Below are 21,115 nucleotides of genomic sequence, written 5' to 3'. Positions count from 1 at the left end.
CATTGAAGAGGACTTCCTTATAAACCACAGTATAAAAGATATGCAGTGAATTATAAAGTCCATGTTAGAAGCCAAGGGTTGAAACTCATGTAGAGGAAAACCCTTTCTTAATTTAACGTGGCAGTGGAAGATTTTGGCTATCTGGTAGACAGTGAAAGAGGATGCATTATTGCAAAGTGGGAACTTTGAGATCATCTACCACATAGTTTGAAAAATTTATCATATTAGGGGTCTTTGATGTCCCCAGGTCCCATTTTAGCATTAGTTTTACTTTGTTACTATTGTTCATGTGTATATATATATGTATATGCTTCCGCACAAAACTATGATAGCTATATTACAAAAAAATTTAGAAAAGAGAGCAAAGAATTATAATGTAATACCATCTCTAACCTAATCACTGTCCTCTTTCTTTTGTATTTTTTCCAAACATCTTTTTAAAACATAGTTAATAATCATATATTTTAGATCCTTATCATTTTTCATTTTATTAGATTGTCTTTTTAAAACTATATAACATTCCTTTGAGTATACTATTATTAACCTAAATAATTCCTAATGTAGGGTATACAGAGTTTTCTCCCAGCTACTTTTTTCGGACTATGCTTACCCACCAGTTTCTTATTATTATAATATTGTATTCAACAGTTTCATACATATAGAGTTTTCTCTATTTTGGATTATTTTCTTAGAATAGATTACCTCTGCATTTTTTTACTCTTGCTACATACTATCATTGTTTCTCCAGAAGATGATACTAATTGACAAGATTACTAGCAATGTATGAAGTCCAATTATGCCACATCTTTGAATATTATTTTTTAATAATTTTGCTAGTTTAATGTCAACAGTTTCATTATTTCCTTAATTAGCACCAGTAATTGGATTTTTCTTCATGTGTATTTACTGGTTATACTTTTTTCATGAATTGTTTGTTCTTTATATACAAATCTTTTAAGGACTTGAGGAATTAACTTTAACCTTTTGAAATTTCTACCCATTTATTTCACATTAAAAAAATTGAAACCACATTATATGCAAACAAGGAAAAAATAAAAATCACTCATATTGCTACCATTTAGATATATCCACTTGTGGTATTTTAAGTATATCTTTCTGGCTTTTTATGTGCATCAAGTTTTGTCTTTTATAATGAACAAATACCGAATGATACTGTTAACTTACTTTTTTCTCATTCAGTATTCTAATGTATTTAATGCTTTTTTATTGGTACTACATGCTGTTTCCTAAAATTTGGAAAAATATAGGAAATATAAAGAAGAAAATTTACCCATCATTCTGACTCTCAGAGATAATGCCTATCAATATATTGCAGTTCCTTCCCATTTTTAATGTATCTGTGTTTTTCCTCAAGATTATCATGCTGTATACACACATGATGTTTACTGAATATTATATTGTTGTTTCAGAATTATCATAATCTGAGATGTTTGTTTTCAATTTTATTTTAAATGTTTTCAATAACATCTTTTTACAAAAATCTTTGTTCTTATTGTTTCTTTATTTTTAATGGTTTTTTAAGTGTTAAAGGGTATAATTATTTGAAGGTCCTCTATATTTATTACCACATTGCTTTCCAGACATATAATTTATATAGTTTATACTTTTACCATTTCTTTTTTTTTTTTTTTTTTTTTGGCACACCTCATCACTCCTTACTAATGTTGACTGTTATCTTATTTTTAAATATTTGTTAAGTTGGTAGTTGAAAACGGAATTTCACTTATTTGATATATTTTCTAAATGTAAATTCATTAATAAGAATAATAGGGTCCCACAAGAACATTGTAACAAAATGAAGTAGGCTTTTCCTAATGGGTAGTTATAATGATTGTAAGTGTGTGCATCTGTGTGTGTAAGAACAAACACTGGAGTCCTGGACCTAAAATAGAACTTTTTTCCTAATAGATCTTGGTATCTTGATGGACAAACACTACTAATAGTCATTTGTGTTGGTATTGTGTTCCCTCTTGCACTTCTTCCCAAAATAGGTAAGTCTTTATAAAAGAGCACATAGTTTGTTTAGAAAAAAGAAAGAGAGAAGCAGGGAGGGAGCAGGGAGAAATGGGAGGGAGGCAGAGAGAGAGAGAAATATTAAGGGGCTTTTAAATTTCACAGTACCACATTTTTGGCAGAAGGGTGGTGGTTGTGAATAATTTTAAACTTGGCCTTATTTTAGGTTGTTCAGCCTTCAGTCCTGCCTAGTTAACCTATTACTTGGTTTGCAGTAGTATTTTGTCTGCCCCACTAAAATAAAATCTTTACAGCGGAACATTAAAGAGCAGCCTTTCCTTACAGTGTACCATTAGTGGTAAGCCAGTTCCAATTCTGCTGTACAGAGCTGCATAAATGATCTGTGACAGATAGTTGGAATGTTGTTATTCTGAGCCCTAAGCCCCAGATACCAAGCACCATAATAGAAAACATGCCCAAGATGTATAGCTTTAGTAGTACGTTAAATTCACTTTCCTTATAAATTGCTTTTTATTTTACTGTTATTTTACAGGCTTTCTTGGCTACACAAGTAGTTTATCATTTTTCTTTATGGTGTTCTTTACTCTTGTGGTAAGTTTAAAATATAATGCATTGCTTATCTCCTCACAAAAATTGGCTTCATTGTGTTAATGTCTTTTTTTTCTTTTAATTCTGTTGTGTGTTGAGAAAGGTATTCCATTTTATTTCATTGTATTATTAAAAGCACTTTTGTTCCACAAAATTATTTCCTTCATTGTATCTATTTTGAAGAGGCTTAGCTAGAGCAGCATTTCAAATTCAGTATCTGATGTGGTTCACTAGAGAACAGAGTACACCAGTAAAGTTAAAACCGTAGGTATATCAGTTAATTTCTGTATGATATTGTGTGAAGAATCAGTCTAGTTCTAACATGTAAAATAAATTTGATACTAGTCATCTTAATTTTGAAACTTTGTTCCATTAATGAAACCAGAGCTTCTGGGACTTCACTATTGAGAAGATCTAATAAGAACTGGGGTGCCTGAATTCTCCAATCTGGTCTGGTTGATTCAACATAAATAAGTTCTCATAAAAACACCACTTCAGATAAATATTTTTCTTCACATGTGGGACATATTTCTTCTTATTTTTATATTAGCTACTTTCTATTATAACATAGAAAAATATCAGATAGTAAATTTAACTTATTTTGAAATTATAAAATAATTTAATATAAAGATAAAAGAGAATTTGAATTTATTTCCTTTTAATCCTTCTAAAATAGATCTTAACATCCTAAAGTTAATATCTTTGTGTGAAGTTTTTTTAAAACCCTTTTTTTCTTTGTATGGCAGTTTACTCCATAGTCAGTATCTAAATGCCAAACCTTAAGTAGTATTAAACATTTTTAACTTGTCAAGAATATACATATCGAAATGGCCTTTTCATAAGCTTGGTTGAACTCTTCCTTGTTATTAAGAAACAAATGAAAGAAAATTGCTATTATACATAAGAGCAAGACAGCACATCAGTTGTTAAGCCATATTATAGAGCCAGATTTCAAACCTCTCAAAACAACCTAGGGTACATTTAACTTTAACTAAACTATCTTCTGAAACATAGGGATAAAACAACTTTAAATTATTTAAAGAAAGTGTAAGTGACCGTGTTTTCCGTGTATATAAGTATTTATATGCTAATGAAAGCCCTTAAAACTGAAAATATTTAACAGTATTTGAATTTAATCATTTGTTGAATTCATCAACGTTAAAATCATTCCTCCTCCGTCCCCAGTTGTTTGATTTGTATCTTACAAATAAGTGAATTAAACATATACTTTGTAGGCTACATACTGATGAGAGAAACAGTATATATTTTCATTATAATTTGATTGTCAAGAGACATCTACATGGATAGGAATGGCTTACATATGCAAATGAATGTGTGGATACTAAAGAGAATCGGTATAGATAACATTGAATTTTCCCTCACCAGATAATTGGCAATCCAAGCATTGCATAGGTAGGATTAATTTAGTTTTCATAACCAATAGCTTGAAGCAGGTGAAATGTATTGATATACTATGTCTACTGTAGTTTTTGTATCTGTCATGGTAAAGACTGTTAAATTCAATACAGATTTCTATTGTAGCAGTCACATGGAAATAATATTCTTATTCTGCATTTATGGTAATGCCTTATAAACATCTACTCAGATTTTTACCTATGACCACAGTTTAAATTTAATCTGCAATGGGACAATGAAGAATACTTTTGTACATTTTCTTAAGTGCTCTTTTTAATTGGCATATTTATTTTAGTTTCTCTAAGTGTTAGGTTTTGAAATACATAGTATTTAGGAAAAGGAAACATGTATGTATATTAACCTAGATTTTTTTTGAAGGATAGCGATTTTTTTATTCTTTTTGTCAGAAGTGTTTGTAAATTTGTATAATATTTTTATTATATTTTTAAAATATCAGTCCAGAAAACTATTATTTTCTTAATTATACTTTTCAAATAATATAAATCAAAACCTATACTCTAGTCTCGCAAATCCTTATTTGCATAAAAAATTTTCGTGTAAGTATTTGCCCCCTCTAAAATAGCTAAAAATTTAAAAAATAAACTTTATTGGTGGTTTACAATAATGATAACCAGATGGATTTACTTTTTTGGGTAAATTTACCTTTTTTGGTGCATTTTAGAACACAAATGGATTGCCATTCTTTCTAAAAGTTCTATCTTAAGTACAGATTAGAATTCTAAGCAATATTTCAATAAGTCAGTAATCAAAATAGAGATCTATTTAAATGAATTGTAGTCAGAAGCTTTCCTTCTACTGAGCACTATGTTAGACATAGAGTGTGGGAATTTAACCTGTTCACTACTTGTGAAGATCTGTCAATCTAGTAGGGGAGATAAGGGAGGCCGCTTGTGCAAGTGAACATTTTTAATAATCTCCTTTTTCCTTTTGTCTTTCTAACCCCCAGATTTATCTTCTTACCATGTTCTGTTTTCAACCATAGCAATGACTCCCTGTTTATCTTACCTCTTTGCTGTTGAGTCTTTTTCCGTTCCTATTCTGTCCTTCTGCCTTGTAGGACATCATCTCTATACACCCCTTACCACCATGCAGGCTTGGGGTTGGGATGAATCTTTGTAGAGAAATAACAGCTGATAAAATAAGTGAGCTAGCTCACAGAGCTTATCAAGGTACCTGGTACACAGCAAGTACTCAATTAATGGCTGTTCCTGCCAGTACCACCACTGGTAGTAAGGGGGAAATGTGAGAAACTGTATTTGGAACAATTTCAGCATGGCAGAAGTGAGACCAGTAACAGCCTTGATTCTCTAGCTTCTCCCTGGCCCTATCCTTGTCCTTTTTTTTTTTTTTTTTTTTTTGAAAACTTATCAGAAAAAAAAGATTATTGCTTTTGATTTTGTCCTTTCCTCTTAGTAAGCTGACTATTTAGTTTTATTTCCTATTGAAAACTTACCTAGTAATTTCAAAGCAACTTGCCCAGTTTGTCCTTATACAATAATTCTTTCTTTTTTTTTGGTGAGATTTTTAATTAAGAGTGATTCTTCATGTATTAACTTAATCCTAAAAATATATCTTTTCTTTAGATTTGTTCTATCACTATGTAAAAATTTGATTGAATTAATTAAAAATCTAAAACTTGGTAAATACCAAATAGGAATAAGAATAGTGTTTACTTATTGGTCTCCTGCAAAGGACAAATACTTCCTTTATTCTCCCTTGCCCCTTTGTATGCTGGGATTCAGCCTGGAGCAAACATTTACAGAGTAATTATGTGCCCTAAAACAAGGGAAACAATGGTAATGTTGACACAGCTACAACTATAGGTCTAGGAGCAGGATGGCCACAATTAATAGTAAAGACCTGAAACATTTTCATTGATTAATTCTGGGAAACAGCATCCCTCTGATTTCTTTTAATATTTTTTAACATTATTTTTACCAGCTGGAGTTCCCTAGCTATGTGCTCTTATGCTAGCCAGCTTTCCCCACATTTGACAAAAATAAAACAAATCTATAAAAAACAAATCTGTAAAAGTAAGTAGGGGCAGCACTTATACATACATCAGAAATCCTTGAGCTCCTCCTTTGCATAAGGTCTACTTCCTTCTGCCTGTAGCCTTTCCTCCAACTGCTATTAATATTTCTCTATCCACCACTGACAACAGGTTCATAAATGACCATATTCTTGTAAAATTATAACTGAAAACATGTTCCCATCTTGAGTTCCACTTTTTAAAAAAATGCCTTAATGCTGTTGGTTTTGAAAGTTAAAGAGTACTCTTGGTCTTTAATGGGGGAGAACCCCATTAAACAAATATGTAGCATCCTGTGTCCCCACCACATGTACCCCTATACTCCACCACAGGTGACCATGTTAAATGATGATCCCAAAATTGTATAAGTAGAGAATTTTCTGTTAGCATCTTATTTGGTATGATATTAGATTAACTGAAATAATGCTGACCTATTTTATATCAATTTCTTATTAATTTTATAAGAAATAATCTGATTCTATTTATTTTCGCAGATAATAATTAAAAAATGGTCCATCCCTTGTCCTCTAACATTAAATTACTTAAAGGAATGCTTCCAGGTATTAACTTTTATTTCTTTTCAGTTTCTTTTATTTTAAACCAATTTTTTTTTTTTAAAATGAATGGTTCTTTTTTCCTGATAATGAAAAGCAATAGCTACATAGCATTTTGGAAATATGTTTTGAAATATTTTGGTTTGAAAGTGTATTAATAATAAATTTATCATTTTTGTTGATATATTCTGATTTTTAATGGCTGTTGATTTCTCTTTTTCCCCTCAATACTCTTAAACAGATTCCAAATGTTACAGATGATTGTAAACCAAAGCTCTTTCATTTCTCCAAAGAGGTGTGTAAGTTATTAACAGATACTTTGGTTGATTTTTCACATTTCAAGTTTTAAGAGGTTTATGTAACAGGGTCTCTTAGGTCTTTGTACCTGTAACTAATTAATTTTCTCGAAAGTGCTAAGTATAGGATTGCCTACCAGAAGAATACTATTATTTAACACAGGGTGGCCCATTATGAAACAGCCACCTTTTTTTTTTCTTGGCATGCCTTTAAATGGAGCCTGTTTTAAATGGGCCTCTGCCTAAAAGAACAGATTTACCGAATGTCTGGTCTGGCCAATAAGGTCCTCTGTGGATACAGACTTCCTGTTGCCCTCTGGACTTGTAAAGCTAAATAGCCAATTATATCAAAAACTCCTCCCCTGTGAGTAGAACCTTGGTCTGTAGCTAAACAGCCTCATCATTGGACCAGCAATTGAACACTGCCAATATATCTTCTGGCCAACATTCCAAAGTTGAAATTTATGATGTCTGGAGTAGAAACTAGAAGACGAAATCCTTTCGCCTTCTCTAAAAGCCATGGACACTGGAAACGCCTACAAGAGCCCCTGAGCATCAGCAGATGGATGACAAAAGAACTGTAATCTGGATGGTCTCTGCTTTACCACACTAGAAGAGCTCAAAGTCTTCCCTGTTGTTGCAAGTCTCTTTATCTACACTTTCTGATTCTGCTGAAATGCTGGTTTGTAGGTCCCAGATGCTAGAATCTCTTCCACTCACTTTAGTAGTGTAAAATGTTAGTGTGGTTACTTCTCCATGCAGAATTTTCCTTTTTATCTCTAGGTTTTAAATGACAAATGTCTCTCTGGCCTCACAAGGGAGGTTACCACATCTCTTACATGGTAAAGACCTCCATGTGCCTTAAAGATCTAGGTAGAATAATTGACAAGCCAGGAAATTGAGCAATATATGAAACAGAGATTTTGTGAATTAAACTCTCATTCCCCTAATCCAGCCTCAGGAAACACAACAGCTTCCTTCCTCCCAGCCTCCCTCAGATATTTTAGGAGTCTATTTATGTCCCAAGATAGAGCTGCATCATCTGGAACTTCTTTTGTTGAAGAGCCTGAAGTTAGTTAAGGGGAAAATTTTTTTGAACAGAAAAGAGAAGATAAATCACCACCATCCATTTGGTAAAGATAGTATTTTCATTTAGGTGGTAACTATTTTTCCTTTGTAACTTCTTCTGGCTCTTGTTAAGTATTTTAATAATAAAAACAAAAGGAAAGAAAGCCTTATACTTGTGTGTTCCATTGGCATACACAAGAGTTTGTAAGTCTAAAATAAATGGTGTTCATTCCCATTGAAAAAGATCCTAATCAAAGATTGCAACAATAAAATGTGACTAATAATTTCAGTATTACCTTGGAGGGAGTTGGTGACAGTCCCTTGGATTGAGTCGGTGAAAGCAAGTTTCAAAAACATCAACAATTATTGCTACTTAGGGTAATAAAATGTATTTAAATTATACATTCATTAGGAAAGACAGAATTATAATAAGAACATTTTTAAAATGTTATTTTTATCTTACCTAAGTGTTTTATCTTACTCAAATAATGTAGAAGAAGCAGTGATTGTAGTAAAAGCAACAGGATTTGGGAAGGCAGTCAAAAAATATTCTGGCTAGCACAGGCAAGTCAACTATCAAGTAAAACATTTACTGGTGACCATAGGTGTTTCTCTCTTTAAAAAAAAAAAAATTATTTGATAAAGAGATGACTTGTGAAAGATGAAATGAATTTAATCAAATTAATTTTTTGAAGAACTGAATTTGTTGTCAAATGAAGGAGTGGTTTCAATAGAGTAACATTTAATAATTTTGTGTTTTAAAACTTTTTTTCAGAGTGCATATGCTATACCAACCATGGCTTTTTCATTTCTGTGCCATACCTCAATATTGCCCATATATTGTGAACTTCAAAGGTACTGTAGAATCCTGGAATATTTTAAATGCATTGTCCATCTTTTTACCTCTAGGGCTTTCAGATTGAATGACATTTTTCTTTATGAATCCTTTCCTCCCATGAGTGGATTCTAAGTGTTAGTTTAAAACAAAACAAAACAACCAGGAGGTAGTTCTGTCCATGTTGAAAATGTTCCCTAGAAGTGTAATCTTTATGTACTAATGTCTTTTGTAAAATTTTTATTTATTTATTTGATGCATTATTTTTGTACATATTACAAATATACTTATGGGGTACATGTGCAATTTTGTTACATGCATAGAATGTGTAATGATCAAGACAGGGTATTTAGGGTATGGGTCATAGGAGTGTTTATCATTTATATGTGTTGGGTACATTTCAAGTCCTCTCTTCTAGCTAAGTTGAAATATATAATACATTATTGTTAACTGTAGTCACTGTACTCTGCTAATAAACATTAGAACTTATTTCTTCTATCTAACTGTCTGATTGTACCCATTAACCAATCTCTCTCTTTATTCCCCTCCTTTCCGAACCATATACCCTTCCCAGTCTCTGGTATCTATCATTCCACTTTCTACCTCCATGTGATAAACATTGTTAGCTCCCACATATGAGTGAGAACATGCAATTTTTGTGGAATTCTAGTGTATAGCTATTGATGAACTAGGTTTTAAATGATTGAGGAGTCCTCTTAACTAGCTTTGGGGATACTTGTTTCCTTAAATATAATTCAGATCACTGATTCTACTTTTGCCATTTTTATCTTTTAGCCCTTCAAAGAAAAGAATGCAGAATGTAACCAATACAGCAATTGCTTTAAGTTTTCTCATTTATTTTATATCTGCACTCTTTGGGTACCTTACTTTTTATGGTGAGTATATTTTTAAATTATAGATAACAAAACAAATAGTTACACAGATGATCCTCACACCTGAGTATAGACTTTGTTTTTGTCTTTTATTGGTAAGTTAATTTGTTCAGCTGTCAGATTGCAGTATCATACTCTGTTGGCTCTTGGGGCCTTAAATAATTGATTCTCTTTGTCTTAGAAAGGTGGATCAAGTTTAAGATTAATGACTTCTTACGAAAATTTTCTTAAATACCTAAGTAAAACTTCAGGCCTAGGGACATTGATGTGTTTCTACAAGAAAAAAAAATGCAATAATGATTTTGCTTTTCTTAAATCTTGAATTCAGTATATTAGACCTCTAGTTCAGAAATTTGGGGATTGGAAAAGTTAGTCATCTTAATTGTAAAAGAACAAGTTGAGAAAGGAAAGAGTGTTTACACTGGGCTATATTCATATATTTAGATGTTAGACATCTCTGCCTTCAGACTTAATTATCACAGGATTAAACAGCTGTGATGCATCATAACCTTTCTCCTTAATTTTTTAAAAGATTATTTTAAATTAAAAAAATAAAATTTTCTTTTACTTATTTTAGAAAAATTATCTGCTTGGTATGTTAATTTTTTTTCTCTTCTGATAACCTCAAGAAAAAGTAAAACTTAAAAGTCTAGAACAAGAAAAAACTTGTAAGCTCTCGTTTAATTTACAAATATGCTTATTTAATTTGCAAGCAAATACATGATAACACAAGTTACACTGAATTTTTCAAATTCTGAATACACTTTTCAGTTTATGAACACTTTTATAACAACTATCCAAGTAAATGGCTGTTATTACCTTGGTAATACTTAGCTGTTATGACTCTGATTTCATAGTTGATATCCTTGTGCACATGTTTCAGGTTTTTAGACATCCATAATGACTGACAGTGGCACTTATCTCCCAGAGTTTTTCCAACTCTAACAAGTTTTGGGGCAATGTTTACACCCTTTTCTAAGCCTGGTGGAAAGAGGGTGGGATATGAAATTCAACAAATCTGGTTCAGAAAACTCCTAACTTAACTATATGACCTCAAAGAGAATACTTCACCTTGCAATATTTTCATTTCCTAATCTGTAACATGGGAATAACTGCTTAGGGTTGTATTGAGAGTAAATGAGTTGTATGTAAAATGCCTGTTACAGTATCTGGCATATAACCACCCTCCACAAATGAGAGCTACTGCTAGTGGTATGTTGCTATTATTATCATTATTATTGTAATTGTTTCATAATTTCAGGTACTCTGTCATCAATGTAATTCTCTTCTTACTATCTTTAATAGAATTTAATTTAAATATGGTAACTTTTCAGTATATGCTATATTATCTGGAGTTTTTAGTTTAGGAAAAAATTATAATTGTTCCATATAATGCTTCTTTTCTTGCTATTTCTATATTAGTTCAACAGTAATAGTTGAACTAATTAGTTCAATTTAAATCAGCTCTTGCATTTTTATACTGTTGTAAGATGAGGGTGGTAGAGTGTAATAGAGCTCTGTGTACACCATCAGGAAAAGCATTATTTCCAACATGAACATGGTGCCCTGCTGGAGACATTACAAAGAACGTTAAAACAGATTGTCAAGCTTTTCTGATCATTGTTAATAAAACAAAATTCTTGATGCACATAAGCTCTATTTTTGTTTGTTGGGTTTGTTTTATACAGACTTTAACTCAATAAGACTTTTCTGAATCAATAAGATACTATAGCAGGGTCTCTTGGGATTCAGAAAGATTTAGTATAGCAAAATAGCTGTATTTTTTAAAAATTAAAATAGTCGGCCGGGCGTGGTGGCTCACGCCTGTAATCCTAGCACTCTGGGAGGCCGAGGCGGGCGGATTGCTCAAGGTCAGGAGTTCAAAACCAGCCTGAGCGAGACCCCGTCTCTACCATAAAAATAGAAAGAAATTAATTGGCCAACTAATATATATAATATAAAAATCAGCCAGGCATGGTGGCGCATGCCTGTAGTCCCAGCTACTCGGGAGGCTGAGGCAGGAGGATCGCTTGAGCCCAGGAGTTTGAGGTTGCTGTGAGCTAGGCTGACGCCACGGCACTCACTCTAGCCTAGGCAAGAAAGTGAGACTCTGTCTCAAAAAAAAAAAAAAAAAAAAAAATTAAAATAGTCACCTGACACAAATACTATCATATTTAGGAATCTTTAACATTGAGAAAAAGCAAAGCAAAAAAAAAAAACCTGACCTACTCTTCCCTATAGATAAATAAAACTATCTGGAAGAAACCTCAAATGGCCTACCAATATCCAAGATGGTTGAGAAATAGTTTCATGAATCACTATTAGATGCTTAGGAGCTATATTAAATTGTAAGAAAGTTTAGCTTGAAAGGGATGTGGAGGAGGAATGGATGCTAATACATTTATTGAGTATTTAAGTAAGTATCAGATAATTTTATATACATTCTCTTAATCCTTATAACAACTCTGCACTGTTGGTATATGTTCATTTAGGTTGAGTAATTAAAGCAGACACCTGCAGCTAATGAATAATGGAGTTGGAATTTGAATCCAGTTTTATCTCTCTCCAAAGCCAATGCCTTTATTACTGTGCTGCCTTCTCAGAAATTATGCCATAGAACCCAGATTTCTTTCATTCCAAGTTTTTGTTAAAGTGAACTTTTGGAAAAATCTGGCTCACTTACGCTCCAGGTGTCTGTCTATATGTCTGTCTGTCTATATATTATTGTTAATTGGACACAAAGACTAAAGGTTTTCATCATGTAAATGAAATGTTTCCTAGACAGGGACTTGCTTGGTTATCAAATAAAGCTGTTATATTGGCTTTAACTTCATACTTTCTCTACTAATGCAAATTCTTCAGAGTATCCAAATTTTATATAATGGAGAAATACACATCTAAGATAAATCACATTATAGATAGGTGTATTATTTATAGGTATATAGATAGATAGAATAAATGGTATAAAAACAATTTCTTCTCCAAAGACAGAAGATGTAGATATTGATTTGCTTTCACAGTGACTCATTCTGGGGTTCTTAATTATAACCAAGGAAAACCTTTTATGGTATCTTTTTATCAGGATAACAGGAAAACCTTTATGGTATCTTTTTATCTGTCTTATAGGACAAAATTGCTAATTAAGCCTGAGATCTTTTCAGAAAGGCCAGCCTTAATTTAAGCCTTTCAATTCATTTTATAAATGAGCAACTAAAGCTCAGAGAAATGAAGTGACCTGCCACAGAATTAAAGGCAGGTTTCCTGAATGCTAATCCAGTATTCTTTCTGCTACTTTGGGATAATCTTTCTAAACTTAATACCCTGTAAGACAGTCTCCTGACTTCAATAGCACATATAACTTGCAGAGAGCACCATCAGGTCCTTTCTGAGATTTGTAGAGATTTGCCTGAATCCAGAGAAGCATGTTGTCCTCTATCCCTTACATGTGTTAGGACTCAGCTAAGAACACAGAATGATTGGCTCAGAAAAAGGTTTTCAACCTGGAAAAGTGGAAAGTAGACATGTGATTATATTTTGAATAATAAATCTAATTTTTTCAAGCTTCAGGAGCTATTTGGGATCCTTTTATCCAACGCTCCAAAGGCTTGGTTAATTTCTAAATTTTGTCAGATTAAAGGGACCTATAAGTATGTACCTAGATTAATAATATTGGCTCTGATTACAGATGTTAAAGCATTTTATGGTGAGAAAGAGAAAGGTGTTCCTCTGGTGAGCCAGACCAATGCCCAAATGTTGTGTAATAACCAGACCATTTTAAAAGTCTATGAGGTTGTTAAGCGAGAAGTGTTAATAGCTCATTTTATGATTCAGAAAATGGAAATAAAATAGTTTGCCATATTTCTCCAAAGACTCGCAAGTATCTCACAGATTTGGAAATAGAATCCAGATTTCCTGGCTCTTCTTAGTCTCTTATTTAGTCCATTAGTCCCACATTGTGTAAAGGATGTCTTTGATATTTTAGACAATTCATGTCACTTCCATTTTTATCTCTATTCTAGTTCAGATTCTCATCACCTCTCAGTGATTATGACAGTAGCCTGTTATCCCTGTTTGGGGCCTCTCTTTTCTAACTTGTACTGCTGCTTAATTCAGATTGTAATACACCATTCATTATAAGTCATTATTGCATCTCTGTGGCCTACCAGATTGAGTCCAAATCCTATGCAGAGCTGTATTACTGAGTCTTAAATGCATTTCCAGCCCTGTACTTCATCCACTGTAGTACTTAGGGGACTATTCATTTCCTTGGATGCACATTCTCTTTGCCTTTCAGGGCTTTTGCTTGTGCTATTTATTCTAAAGAACCTCTTCCCTTACATCTTTGAATGTCAGCACACATATATTGACTCACTTAATGCTCTTAGTAACCCTATAGTTCAATATATTATTGTCCCCATTTTAAATATACAGGAACTGAGAGACTCAGTAGTTAGGTTGCTAGTAAATAGTGGGATTTGAACGTAGTTCTGCGTGGTTGCAGTTTAGAATCTCCATAGCTCTTTGTTTAGACCTTCTTTTGCCACTTATGTATGTATATGTGTATATGCTTTCTATTATATCTGTTTGTATTCATCTTATCTCCCCTTTAAAATTTAAGATCCTTGAGAACAGAGGTATGTTTGATTTATTTTTTATTTCTCCCAAATCATCCTTTCTAAACCACATATGCTCAAATTTAAAAAGCACCAGTCTATTTAAGTACAAACTGATCACCAGAACTGATATGCAGTGTTCTTGTACACTCTCACTTTCCATACCCCTTATCTGGGTGAGAATGGAAGAACACCATGGAGCAAAGCCTGGTCAACAGGTATAAATCCTGTCACTGACTACTACACTAGCTTACTAAGTAACCATTTCCCCAGGACTTCATTCTCATTTTTATGAAAGATGAATCCATAGATGAAATGTTGATGTAGCAGGTAACATGCACAGAATTGTACATCCTAGAAAACGTGGTATTGAAGAAAAAGCTGTGGCATTAAAAACAAAAAAAAGGGGACATATGGTTCTGCCAGCTCTACCCCTTTGTATTATGTGATCTTAGGCAAGTCATTTAATATTTTTGAGTGTACCTACCTATTTCATGTTATCATAGGGACCAAATTCAACAATACATGTGATGAAAGTACTTTATAAACAACATAAATATTCAAAACCCTCAGATGATGGAAAAGTTCTGAAGAGATACTTGTACATGTGCATTAATTGTCATGATTTTAGAGATTCTGCCTGTGCTGGCTTCTAATTTTATTAAAAGAAAAAAAAGGATAATAGGTTTCAGAAAGATATTTAACTAGTGACTCTGTGTTTCATAGGATAGGAGAAAGGCCAAAGATGGATTTGGTAATGGCAATCAAAAATCTGTTAAGATCCATTAGTGCAAAGGAAAATCATTTTGCTGCTATTAACATCTTAATAGTTTATAATGTGATCCTTATTATTTTTTTTTTATTTACAGGCAAAGTGGAGTCAGAATTACTACAAGGTTATAATAAATACTTACCACATGATGTTGTTGTCATGACTGTGAAGTTGTGTATCCTATTTGCTGTGCTTTTGACAGTCCCTCTAATCCACTTCCCAGTAAGTAATCTTAAGGGTTTTTGTTGCCTAATGTAGCTGTATCCTAATAGGGCAACACTAATTCTTTGCAGAATAGAACATTTGAATCACATCTAGTCTTGTATATCTTATTTATTTGTCAAGTAGTTGATCAAAGATCTTGTACTTGCATATGGCCCCATGAAAGCACAAGTATAACAGTGAACCACTGAGCTAATTTGTGCTTTTTTGAGATTTAGTAAGATTTATGCCCTCCCACAGCATTGTTTCCAATTTAGAAACTATAGTTCTTCTTAAGTTTTGGGTTCCCCCCCTTTAATTCTGTATTCTGTTTTCAAAAGAATGTGTGTGAAGAGGGAAAAGTCAAGTCAGCAAAATAAGCTCCTTCTGGTATATTATAAATTTCTTTCACATAGATATTCTAGTTAATCAAAATATCGTATTTGCTCTAGAATTACAATTTAAGGGGCAGAACAGATTTGCATTCTTCATCTGGTTGCTATATATAAAAATCTTAAGACTTTCTAAGAAAATAGGAACAAAGGCTTTGGGTATAAATGCTTCTGCTTGGATGTCTTGAATCTTTAAACAGTGAGATTTTTAAGAACTGAGACTTAAAGATTTTTTTTTTTGCCTCCTCCTGTGCAGACTACAGTGCCAAGATTACAATGGGGGCTGGATAAACTTTTGTGGGATGTGACTGCCTGCTGCCCCCTTAGCGAAGGGAAGTGTAACAAACTATTTTTCATATTTACATGCTATGAAACATAATATAAAATAGTAAATGGTGTTTCTTTCCCAGGGCATGATTTCTTTTTTTTTTCCTTCAGAAATTTTTATTCATGTTCAATCACATGTTCTACAACATAAGCACCAAAACAGAGTTATTTTTCTGACTTCTACAGTCCGGGATAATGGTGTGTCCTCGTGGATAGGGTGAAAGGCAGGGGGGCCATTACACGTTGCAGTTTGCCTCTCCTGCAACTGGAAGTGCCTCTTGGGAAGTCAATTTGATTTGGGGTGGTTGTACTGCTAATACTGTGTGTTTAAGCAACTGGAGTTCTCTGCTGAGAAACAGTGCTCCTTCTGAGTCTTGAAGTTAGTTTACCAAAAAGACTAGTGGAGCCTCAGCTTTGAGTCTGAGACAATGGTGTGGATTCAGGAGACAGGCTAGGAGAGACAGAGGGGCTGTAATATGTGGCAATTTGCTGCTCCTATGGCTGGCCATGGAAAGTGCTAAGACTGGCAGTGCCTCTTGGGAGACAGATTTGATCTGGGGTGGTTGCACTGCTAATACTGTGTATTGAAGCAACTAGAGTTCTCTGATCAGGATATGAAGTCTGTCTGGAAAGTATCCAGCCATGTTATATGAAAAATAGAAACATTTATTTAAGAAGATACAAGAAACATCAGTCCCCTCCAAAATAGACACCTTGGGACCTCAAACAGTTCTCCCAGTGTCTCTCAGCCTAACCCATACACGTTCAACATTCTCAGGTGTTCTGCTTATTGCAGGCCTTCCAGATGTGGATCACTTTCAACAGATTCTCAACCATCTTTCAAGCATTTGTGCCACACTTTTATTTGTGGTGCACTCATTGCATCATCCCTGAAAGTCTTCTGAATCATCCGAATCGTTTCCACGGAGGAATGTTCAAGCTTAATGCAAAATTTGATGCAGATTCATTGCTCTACTAGCACAGTCATTTTGAATGTGACGGCCACACAGTACACATGCTCACACAATGGCGTCTGGCACCCCACTGAATAGTACAGTGAAGTCGTAGTTGTTCACGCATGTGCATTCCAGTCCACTCTCCTTGGCTGCCAGGTTGCATTGGTATTGTGCAAACTGATGTTTTCCTGACAGACTTTGTAGTGCTGTTTTCCTTGGCATTCTGAATCACTGCGTGTCTATCATCTGTAGTTCTCTCACTGCAAATGTACGTATTTCACTGTGTCATTGCTCCAGATGCTGTGTTATTTTTTGGAAGGGCAGTATGTGGATAAAAGCGGCAGGAACGAAAAGTCCTAAAGGCAGAGACCAAGGTCCTTCTTTTCTCTGGGAAACTAGGGACAGTGGAGCTATTTTTCCATTCAGGAATATCCGCCTTATTGGGATTACTTGCATTCCCAAGCATGGGACTGGCTGGAGCAATTGCCCTTCCTCCAACAGCAATGTCACTTGATTTCCAGGAGGTAATTCCATCTTCTTTGAGGTCACTGTCTGCAGTGCTGATCTGACTCCTTTTTGGATATGTCACAACTGAAGGAACAGCTGGTCCAGCATGGTCACTGTAACGTCTCTGCTTCTGGCTTGAAGAAACAGTTCTCTGTACTTCGTGTTGGGGAGACTGGCCACTGCCGATGTTGAGATCACTGCTCAGCCTAACCTTAGTAAGTGAAAGGTTGCCACTTGAGCTGGAATCACTAGCATCCAGCTCTGAAGATTTTCTCCCCAACAACAAATATGTGGCTGTAATTTCATCATATTTCATTTTACTAAAAGATTCTTGAATTTCTTGTGAATATCCCATTCTCACCAAAATGTCTATTCTTTTCTGGTCTGAGATGTCTAGTTCTGGTTCAACAAATGGTTTAAGTTCATCTTCCTTATGCCCTGCATTGAGCCACCTGTGCTTCATGATTTGCTCTAGAGTGCCTCATTTAATTTGATTTAGCACCAGGAAACGTTTGAGAAGTTTTCTACCTTAGACGTATAGAAAGGGATTGTGATATTTCCCTCTTAATATGCTCATTCTCAGTTCTTTCAAGTTTTGCCCAAAAAAGGGAAGTGAGCCAGTGACAAACATATACAGGATCACCCTGAGACTCCATACATCAACCTTGGTATTTCTTGCCCTGGAAGAGCTTTGGGGCTGAGTATGGAAGACTGCCACAAAATGTTTCTAGTTTACTGCCAAAAGTAAATTCATTGCTTAAACAAAAATCTGCTATTTTGATGTTCATATAGATTTTCAGCCTTGAGGTCTCTGTAAAGGATCCATTTTTGATGGCAGTATTGGACTACAGGCATGATGTCTCTGAATTTAGCTCTTACTTCTTCTTTGCCCCATTCTTCCATGTTCAACCAGTCAAATACTTCATCTCTACTTCCATGTTCCATGATTGTAGAGTGTTTTTTCAGATTCAATGGCTTCATATAACTTCACTATATTTGGATGATTTAAAAGCTTCATTATTCTTACTTCTCTGAAGAGCCTTTGTAGTTGACTTGTTGGATTCCATTGAGTTTTATCAATTATTTTAATGACCACCTCTCTGCCTGTAAGGATATGTCTTGCTAGTTTCACTTTATCAAAACTCCCATTGCCAGTTGTTTTCAACAGTCTGTAGTTTCTGGTGACAGGTTCTTCATCTTGCACAGGAAGCTATAGTTTCCACACCAACCTCCAGAGTGGTCTGTGTGAGAGGTAACTTCTTCATGCTTATCTCCATCTGATGTGTGCCCAAAGTCACCAAGTCAGTGTCCTCCGGGATGACTTCTGGATCCAGACCTTCCTCAAAGCATTTCAGTTTATCAAGGCCACATAATACCTTGGTAGCTTGGCCACCACCTCCAGGCTGCAGCCCAGATGCTGGGCCACCAGAGCATGGTCTGAGTCAGCGACCTCTCCCGGGCAGCACTGGTGTCAGCGGCTTCTTCAGCGACAAGTCTCTGCGCCCCCACAGCCAACCACGCCACAGCTCCCCAAAGATGCCCACATGGAAAGCATGTATGTTTAACTCTGGAAGCTGGTATTCTGGAAAGTTGCAGCCACAAGTGCTGGGGACTGGGTCCTGCCTGCCGCAGACCCCAGTGCACATTGGACTGCCTGGGTTGCCTTCAGCCATGTTTGCCCCCCATGATTTCTTCTTCTGTTTTAAATAATTTGTTTTTCTATCTGTTGGATATAATGGAAATGATTTCCTGAGATTTTATCATAGTGTCTCATTGTTGGTAAAAAAAAAAAATTATTCAAACTAAAAAAATTGCATGTGAAATTTTTTTTGTAGAATTAAAGCAAAATAATTTGTATGAAGCTCCAACAGGAAGGTTTATGTGTATAAACAGTTTGTGTATACATACTTTGCAATAATTTATGCTATATTTTTGGAATCTAAATGGTTTAGGAGGCAAGAATATCATGGTTACTGTACGTGCTTCTGTATGCAAATATTTTGACTTTGACACTTCCGTTTTGCTAAATCTGTTTCTTTTTCTGTAATACAGGCCAGAAAAGCTTTAACGATGATATTTTTTTCCAATTTTCCATTCTCATGGATTCGCCATTCTTTGATCACTCTAGCACTCAATGTTGTCATTGTTTTACTTGCAATATATGTTCCTGACATTAGAAATATATTTGGTGTAGTTGGTAAGTTTTCTATTTCAAATTCATGTAATAAAATGCATAAATTGTTACCTAGCCTCACACCTGAATCCAGTAACATTCTCTATTTTTTCCCCTCCAACTTAAAGGTGCCAGTACATCAACGTGTTTGATTTTTATATTCCCAGGACTATTTTATCTTAAACTTAGCAGAGAAGATTTTGTCTCATGGAAAAAGCTTGGGGTATGTTGTTTTGTTTGTTTCTTTTAAGATATCTATTTTAAGAAATAACTTGTCATTTTATATTAATATTTTATCTGTGTTAAGAAAGTCAATATATTTTAAGATATAAAATATATTATTGGGGAGGCTGGAGGTTTAAAAAATACTCTGATTGTTCTTTATCTTTTTTCTTATTTCCACAGGCATTCATTTTGTTCTTTTTTGGAATTTTGATTGGGAATTTTAGTTTAGCACTCATCATTTTTGATTGGATTAACAAATGAAAGAAATATTTTTCTACTTTTTATGAAGAATAATTTATCTCCATATGCAAGAAGGGATAATTCTGAAACACACTTGGATGAAAAATAATACATTTATAAAAATCATTAACACAAAAGCAGAACAAAACTGCAATGGGTAGAGGAAAGTGGGAGTATAGCAGTTTTAATCAAAATAAGAAAAAAAATCTCAAAATGCTCTTAAATGTATTGGGTCAATTTTGTTTTTTTTTTAATTAATAGACTTTATTTTTTAGGGTAGTTTATATTTACAGAAATATTGAGCAGAAAGTGCAGAGAATTCACATATACTTCCTTACTCCCAAACACACATAGTTTCCACTATTATTAACATCTTGCATTAGTGTGGTATATTTGTTACATTTGGTTAGTAAATGTTGATGAATTATTATTATTAACTAAAATTGATAGTTTACATTAGGGTTCATTCTTAGCAACCACTATCAACCACTGATCTTTTTACTGTCTCTATGGTTTTGCCTTTTCCAGATTGTCATTTGATTGGGATCACATAGCATGTGATCCTTTTCAGCCTGGCTTATTTCATTTACGAATATGCAATTAAGTTTCTTCTGTGTCTTTTTGTGGCTTGATAGCTCATTTCTTTTTAGGACTGAATAATATTCCATTGTTTGTTTTTCTGTTCACCTGTTGAAAGACCTCTTGTTTGCTTCCAAATGTTGGCAATTACAAATAAAGTTCTAGAAACATTTGTGTGCAAGTTTTTATGTAGACATAAGTTTTCAGCTTATTTGATAAATACCAAGGAGCACAATTTCTGCATTGTATGGTAAGAATGCGTTTAGTTTTATAAGAAACTGCCAAACTGCCTTCTAAAGTAGCTGTAACCTTTTGTATTGCCACTAGCAATGAATGGGCCTTCCTATTGTCTCAGGTCCTCACCAGCATAGGGTGTTGTCAGTGTTTTGGCTTTTCACCATCCTAATAAATGTGTACTAGTATCACATTGTT

At 34.1% G+C, this 21,115-nt stretch overlaps 1 protein-coding gene across 7 annotated transcripts in view; it reads left to right on the top strand.

Moving 5' to 3' along the window:
• Window positions 1-20,853, top strand: part of SLC38A6 (solute carrier family 38 member 6) — a 61,631-nt gene extending 40,778 nt beyond the window's left edge. For 4 of the 7 annotated variants that reach the window (XM_076003987.1, XM_012777640.2, XM_076003986.1 and 1 more), the window contains 10 exons: window positions 1,930-2,012; window positions 2,528-2,586; window positions 6,547-6,612; window positions 6,848-6,901; window positions 8,746-8,825; window positions 9,601-9,701; window positions 15,181-15,305; window positions 19,519-19,663; window positions 19,768-19,862; window positions 20,045-20,853. In XM_076003987.1, coding sequence (XP_075860102.1) covers window positions 1,930-2,012; window positions 2,528-2,586; window positions 6,547-6,612; window positions 6,848-6,901; window positions 8,746-8,825; window positions 9,601-9,701; window positions 15,181-15,305; window positions 19,519-19,663; window positions 19,768-19,862; window positions 20,045-20,125 — 889 coding nt within the window. In that variant the 3' untranslated portion in view covers window positions 20,126-20,853. Of the gene's footprint in view, window positions 1-1,929; window positions 2,013-2,527; window positions 2,587-6,546; window positions 6,613-6,847; window positions 6,902-8,745; window positions 8,826-9,600; window positions 9,702-15,180; window positions 15,306-15,932; window positions 16,155-16,799; window positions 19,664-19,767; window positions 19,863-20,044 lie in introns of those variants that run through there. The other 3 variants (XM_076003990.1, XM_076003988.1, XM_076003989.1) reach the window with 3 other exon arrangements.
• The last annotated feature ends 262 nt before the right edge of the window (window positions 20,854-21,115 follow it).

Source organism: Microcebus murinus, chromosome 6 (genome assembly GCF_040939455.1).
Source record: "Microcebus murinus isolate Inina chromosome 6, M.murinus_Inina_mat1.0, whole genome shotgun sequence".
NCBI classification, from domain to species: Eukaryota; Metazoa; Chordata; class Mammalia; order Primates; family Cheirogaleidae; genus Microcebus; species Microcebus murinus.
Note: the sequence above shows the minus strand (reverse complement) of the source record. Positions and strands in the feature narration are given on the sequence as shown.